Below are 7,568 nucleotides of genomic sequence, written 5' to 3'. Positions count from 1 at the left end.
TGATTCTGAGGACTGTCCAGTATTCACCTCAGTGTTTTGTTTCAAAGTTCAGATTGATCTAAACACAAAGGTGACACAAGGGTGGTGATATTTCTAAAATATTCAATATAGCAATCTACTATTTAGGGACTGTCCTTTTTTTCCTCCCTCTCTCTCTCTCTCTCTCTCTCTCTCTCTCTCTCTCTCTCTCTCTCTCCTCAGACCGCTTTGCAGTACCAACAGACACACATGCATAAGGGAAGATAAACATACACACACTCTCCAAGATTTATGCACTCAAATACATGCGTATGTGTGGGCCAAAGAGAATTGTACTTCACAGAAATAGCACTTCAAACCCTGTCAGCTGCCCGGCATTCACATTTCAGAGTTAAGAATATAAAATCAATAATCATTTAGTCATAAGGGTAAATGAAGTCATATAAGATCAAAGTATACCCTTTGGCCACTGAAGTTGCACTGAGTAATTTATCTCATCAAAAGGCAGAACTGCTAATCCCTGTGCCTTTCACTGGAGCTGCCACAGCCGAGCTGTATTATCCTTGAGTAAACAAGTTTGAGGAAAAATATGAAAAATCAATAGTTGTTTCCTTCTATCCAAATCGATGGCATGCATCATAAATCTGACTCTGTAAGGAGCCTGTGTGTGTGTGTGTGTGTGTGTGTGTGTGTGTGTGTGTGTGTGTGTGTGTGTGTGTGTGTGTGTGTGTGTGTTTGCTCCAAGTGTAATCAGCTTTATTGAGCATAAGGACCCGTATAATTACAGATTTTGTCAGTAAAACTTGATCAATGGCCTAAAAGGCCAGTGAGTAAATGTTCTATTGGGAAATCCAGCTGATTGTATTCACTGTTCAATGACAAACTCACTCACTCACTACATGTGCAATGCTGCACACAATAATAATACAAATAATTATTTTATTGTATTTGTATATTATTATCATTCTATTATTATTATTATTATAAAAAATAAAAAATAATAAAAAAAGATTATTAAAGGCCTATAGCTTAAATGTATTTTTATATATTCATATTTAATAAATATAATTATTTATTTTGGGCGTGTGTAATTGCATTTCAATTTTATGCATTTAAATGAATGATATGGTCATATAAATAAGGAAATTATACACACATAAATGGCCTGTTCAACAAAATAATGGAAATGAACCTACTGTTTAGCATGAGCAAATTACAATATCATATTGTCTGCAATATTCCTGACGTTGTAAACGAGTAAATGTGGAAAATGGGCATATTTAAACTGTTTTACATTATATATATATATATATATATATATATATATATATATATATATATATATATATATATATATATTAAGTATTAAAAGGCATATTTAAACTGTTTTACATTATATATATAAAAATGTAAAACTGTTTAAATATGCCCATTTTCCACATTTACTAGTATTTAAATTTATATTTACATGCATATATAAATTGTCTTCAGGTGCGAGTCAGCAGCAACACCATGCAAGCCTATTTGCCTATTGTCAGTTAATTCCATAATTTCATGTTTAAAGGCTTCTGCCGGTGAATTGGATAAGGGCATTTCACTGATACTTAGCTGCAGTCTTGGGCTGAATCTCCTATAATTCCATCATGTTTGCTGGGACTAAAATATCACGAGGGTTTCTAAGTATGGAAGTTAACCTAGTTAACCTACTGCCCCCTGCTGTGCGGCGCGCGCTCTCACTCTCAGTCCCGCGCGCTTTATCTGTCCTCTGTGAGCCATCAGCGCCACATTCATTCCAGTCTTTACAAATGACTTTACCATAGAAAATATGAAAGATGGTACAAACAGTGCGGAATAGGTTACAAATTAGACCTGCTATAAATATCAGAAATAGTAATACATAAGGGCTTAATAAAGACATTTGATTGTTTAATTAATTGTAGCCTATGCAATAAATACTGAAAATGCTTTGTTTTAATTCGAACATTTTTTTTCTCACCACTATCACGATTATTTGACATTAATTTCCCATTGAATGTCAGTTTAATTGCTATTTCTATTAATTTCCACTAATCTTTGAATAGGCTAAATTTTAAAACTACCATTGCTAATATGCAATTTTTTTTTTTCATTTATGTTATTTGACAGATGGTTTTAGTGATTTTAATTGCATGTATTTTTGTACTCAATACATTAAGTGATATGTAGGCTATATTTAATTCCAATTATTTCAATTTAAGAAACGGTATACACACCTTGAAAGAAAAATACAACAATGGATCCAGGATTTGCCGATACATTTCTTCACCACCGGTTTTATAACGACTCGAAGAAAATTTAGGGCCTATATTACTTTAGAATTAATAAAATGAATAACAATAAAAGACAAAGTCAAATAAACATATTACACATCCCTTTCCGCTAGTCGTTATCACATCTCATTATTTATTTCATTTTTAATTTCCCCGTGTGTGTGCATGAACAGTGGCGTGTCGAAGAAAAACTATTCCTGCTGAATTAATTCTAAATACATGTTACAGGTATGTGGAAGACAAACTCGTGCTGTCAGGACGGAAGACCTCCTGCGATTAGAGAGGAGAAATATGACGGGCTGAGTGGAAGAAGACTCACACCTCCCACCGGCCTGAACGCGCACTGCTCCTGCAACAATTCACATAACAACACATTCACTATAACATGCTGTTGATTTCAATCAGTCTTTGATTAAAAAGTGCATTTTACATTACAGAGCTCCGAGTTACAATAATTACAAATGAAATAACAGATTTTGACGGTAAAGGTGAAGGTGTAGTGAAGGTTCAGCTGATTGTATTTACTGTTCATGAATTATGACTGCACAATTCACTCAATGCATATTGGCAAATATTGCTGATCCTATATGTAATATAATAATAATAATAAAAATCATCATCATCATCATCATCATCAATTATAATCATGATATATAGGCTATGTTGTTTTAATATGTGTTTTAAACGTAAAATGTAAAAGGGGAACAAAATAATAATAGATAGCCTAATTTAATTGTACATAATTTATTTGGATATGTATTAGCCTATTGCATGCATTTCATTATGTGCTGTAGCCTACATTAAAAAGGAAAAGCTATTTTGTATAGGTGTTACAAGTAATTACAAATGCAATATCAACGTGCAATTAGAAGTAGAACTGTACATATGTACATCTAGTGTATTACTATTATGTGTTTATGCAAATACACTGACTGTAATGTACGACCAAAACCCCTTCAACCTCTTTCTTTTTAAGAAACAAATGATGTGGCATCATGTCATCCGTCGGCGACTGAAATAAATCAAAAAAAGCAAGAAAAGCGCAATAGATAAACGACGGGAACGCGACGCCGAGAACGCACGGGCTGCTTTCTGTGCGGGTTTTGTTCCGGAATTGCATTTCACAGCGCGAGAGAGGGGGCGGAGATGGAATATTTAGATGAGCTGTGATTGACAGATCATGTTTCTCCAATGCTCTCAGAAACTCGCCTGCTCCTTCCAGCAACTCTTCACTCTCCACTCCCGAGCACTACAAACAAACGGACGCTAGGGGATCTCCATGACGGCTCTCTGCTGATCGCTCCTCTTTTGCGCTTTTATTTATTTTCTTTTATTAGTTTATCCCTGCGCGCGGCGGTTAAATGCGCTGATTCTATCGATCAGCCCGTTTTCTGCCCTCCTGCTTTCCTCTACTGGAGAGAAACTCGAATAATGTCCTATCCTCAGGGTTACCTCTACCAGCCCCCGGGCTCTCTGGCGCTGTACTCCTGTCCGCTGGCCGCCCCGAGGAGTGAGGAGCTGGCCCGGTCCTCGTCTGGTTCAGCGTTCAGCCCGTACCCCGGATCAGCTGCGTTCACAGCCTCGGCCAGCGGATTCTCCAGCCCTCTGTCCTACTCTACAGATCCAGCCACGGGATTCCCGTCCTACATGGTAAACAGTCCGGTTGTGGATGTAGAGCCGTCGCCATTCACAAGTCATTGTTCTTGATAGGAATGCATGAATATTGCATGATTGCATGGTTATAGTTTTGGTTGTGGGTTCGGGAGTTGCATACATGCGCGCGCGCGCGCGCGCGCGTGTGTGTGTGTGTGTGTTTCAAAGGGAAGCTCGTTCAGGTCATGAATACAAATACGCTCGGTGTTACTCGGGTGCAGAATACAGCTGGTCACAATTTAAAAGTTGCTTTAAATCGCAATAAAGTCAATAATAAAATGTAAATGCGTCAATTTATAAGAAACAATAACAGCGTGTCTAATTATTTATTTCTTAGGCCCACTTTTGCAGATTACTTTTATACTCTTAATAGGCCTGATCTACACCACATTATCTTTTAGACAATAGATTAAATTATTGATTGGGATCTTTTAAAATTAACTGTAAGAATAAAAAGTGTACAATTGCAGAGGATACATTTACTGAGTTGAGGTTTGGAATGATGCGCAGTTAAATAGGCGTTATTTAATCGTCAATTGATGAATTGCAATGCTAATGACATGGCACATGAAAGCGGGAAAAACGGTCCATATCCAGTGGTTTTCTAATAGGATTTGTAATGCTGCGCTTCACTGATATGCGTCTGACACTGAAAGAGCACTGGGAAAGTCAGCCTGGTGATTATGCAAAATGGCTGCAATTACCCATTATCTGTTATCCACCCCAGTCCCATGTAATTGTGCATTCTGATAATTGCATGAAGGATTAATCATTGTTTATTGGCTTAATTATTATTACTATTATATTTTTTGGTTACACTTTATAATAACATTCATTAATAACATTAACATTGTAATGCAGAACAGATCATTAGTTAATGTGCATTGAAATAATGATTAATCGAGAAAATAATTATTTTAAAATACAGTGTTTGTTTATGAATTAGCCTATGAAGTTGTACAAAAAAATGTTTTACAAATAATAATAATAATAATAATAATAACAGATGACTGACAGAAAAAAAAAATGTTATTTTTGAAGGGGTCTCCGTATGACGCGCACACTACGGGGATGGCAGGAGCCATAAGTTATCACCCGTACGGGAGTCCCGGTTACCCGTACCAGCTGAATGATCCCGCTTACCGGAAAAATGCCACGCGGGACGCGACAGCGACGTTAAAAGCGTGGCTGCAGGAGCACAGGAAAAACCCTTATCCCACAAAAGGAGAAAAGATCATGCTGGCCATCATCACGAAAATGACCCTCACGCAAGTGTCCACCTGGTTCGCTAATGCCAGACGGAGACTCAAGAAGGAGAACAAGATGACATGGGCACCGCGGAATAAAAGTGAAGACGAGGATGAAGACGACGGCGATGGAGAGAGAAAAGATGAGCGAACGGATAAAACCATAGACAACAGCGAAGCGTCTGCGGAGGACGAAGGTAAATTATTATCATTGTTGTTATTATTATTATTATTATTATTATTATTATAGGCGCATTTCATTTAAATAGCCTAGGTTGGTGTGCATGAAAATAGATTGTAGATGTATTGTAAAGTAATGTTAAATGAATTGACATCTATATATTATAAAACTACATACAATTAATACCTTGACGTCGTAATACAATTTTAAGAGTTTTGTAAGCTAAACGAGACGCCAGGTTTGACAGCAGTAACTCATTTCTGTGTTGCTTTGGTCCACAGGCATCAGTTTGCACGTCGATGCCCTGACAGATCACTCCTGCTCAGTGGAATCGGACGGAGAGAAGGTCACGTGTAGGACCGGGGACCTGGTTTGCGATTCTGGACCTGATACCAAGGACAAATGCGACGCGAGCGATCTCGACACGGGCCGCGAGGAGAGGCAAAGAGGCCCGTCACCCAAGCCGGTGACCTCTCCCCCTCTGACTGGGGTGGAGGCCCCTCTCTTGACCCATCATCACCGAGAGGACACCCGAAACAGCACCAACAAAACATGCCTGGACGGTCAAAACCAAACCGTCAAACCTAAACTATGGTCATTAGCTGAGATCGCCACTTCGGACCCAAAGCAGCATCAGCATCAGCACTTGGGACAGAACTGTCCCCCGGGCGTTGGCCTTTTGACCTCCACGGCGCCCAGCGCGTCCCCGGCGGGCGCAGTCTACCCCGCCACTTCCATATTAGGAAGACCTCTTTATTACACCTCTCCGTTTTATAGTAATTACACAAACTATGGCAACTTCAGCCCGCTGCAGGGCCAAGGGATACTGCGCTATAATTCAGCTGGGGAGGGACTTCTGCACAAACAGAGTTGCGACCCCCTACTAAAGACTAATCCAAACCAGACTGAACAACATTTCAGGGCCTCCAATGCAGAATCCAAAAAAGGTGCGTAAAGGGTGCATATACTGTTGATCTTCGCCAGCTAGAATTCGATGTGCTATTTAACGAAATGCCTATCTAATTAAGTAACTATGTCAAATGCAACTAGTAATGTAACCGCGCGATTTATTTCATTGGTAGCCTCTTGTTATTATAGAATCATGTTGATCACGTCGCGAGTTTTTGCAGTTGCTTTTATTTTATTGTTTGACCGTGACATTTATTTTTCTCAACTATTACTTATTCTCATAATCGAACGGTATCGACAAGGCTAGGAAATATTTAAGCTTTCAAAACGGTGTAGTCTATTTCCCTTTACTAAAATGGGTTTGCATTTTCTACAGACCCCACCGAGGTTTTCACAGTAAGACACCAGTCTTACCTGTCGAGTTAAAGACGAGGAAGATCGTTCAAGTAAGTCGCTAATTTTAAGTGCAGGTTATGTGCAGTTTTTTTCTTACAATATTGGAATGTTTCCAACGGCCACTTCCTCATTAGTTGTATTGTTGTTGTCAACTAATGTTCCACTGTTTTGATTATGATTACGAGGCCTTCCGATCTACTAATACTGCATATAATGCATGACCTTTAGAACATGTATGGATTTCTACATTTGACGCAATAGTTATATTTGATTATTTTTAATTTCTATCGAAATTCGACTGATGTAGGTTTTGTTTCCTTGGTTCACAGGTAGGTGTCACAATTGCTTTGAACAAAGCGAACAAGCCATCACCTCTCTCTCTCTCTCTCTCTCTCTCTCTCTCTCTCTCTCTCTCTCTCTCTCTCTCTCTCTCTCTCTCTCTCTCTCTCTCTCTCTCTCTCTCTCTCTCTCTCTCTCTCTCTCTCTCTCTCTCTCTCTCTCTCTCTCTCTCTCTCTCTCTCTCTCTCTCTCTCTCTCTCTCTCTCTCTCCAAGCTGTTTTAAACTATCATTTGCTCCTTACGCGGATCCTTTTGTGTGCCACTGTACACCCACGGACTACAGAGCACCTGCCTATATTACAATAACACGTTCGATTACGGGAAATGAAAGAAAATGAAAGAAAAGAAAAGAAAAGAAAATAAGTGAAAAGAGGAATTTTTTAAGGCACAATAGCCAGTCTGGTTTGGATGAATCGTTCATTTGTCGATGAAGTACTTTTTTTCCCCAACATATGTGACTTTTCGATGAGGAAACTTATTTCTCAGGATCCTTATAGTAGCTTCATTGCCACCGGTTACATGTACACGCGGGACATTATAGACTTCCTATAAGAC

At 38.8% G+C, this 7,568-nt stretch overlaps 1 protein-coding gene across 2 annotated transcripts; it reads left to right on the top strand.

Annotated features, from left to right (window-relative positions):
- Positions 1 to 3,532: 3,532 nt before the first annotated feature.
- Positions 3,533 to 7,340, top strand: irx2a (iroquois homeobox 2a). Of its 2 annotated transcripts, XM_079895357.1 has the most exons (5): positions 3,533 to 3,938; positions 4,983 to 5,385; positions 5,651 to 6,316; positions 6,655 to 6,724; positions 7,004 to 7,340. In XM_079895357.1, the coding sequence occupies exons 1-4, from the start codon at positions 3,720 to 3,722 to the stop codon at positions 6,702 to 6,704; spliced, it is 1,338 nt and encodes a 445-aa protein (XP_079751483.1). In that variant the 5' UTR covers positions 3,533 to 3,719; the 3' UTR covers positions 6,705 to 6,724; positions 7,004 to 7,340. The 2 variants fall into 2 exon arrangements, with proteins under 2 accessions (XP_079751483.1, XP_079751484.1); XM_079895358.1 differs by lacking the exon at positions 7,004 to 7,340 and having other exon boundaries at positions 3,634 to 3,938; positions 6,655 to 6,769.
- Positions 7,341 to 7,568: the final 228 nt, after the last annotated feature.

The sequence above is a fragment of the Squalius cephalus genome, assembly GCF_949319135.1.
Source record: "Squalius cephalus genome assembly, chromosome: 15".
Classification (NCBI taxonomy): Eukaryota; Metazoa; Chordata; class Actinopteri; order Cypriniformes; family Leuciscidae; genus Squalius; species Squalius cephalus.
This window is presented reverse-complemented; position numbering and strand designations above follow the sequence as displayed.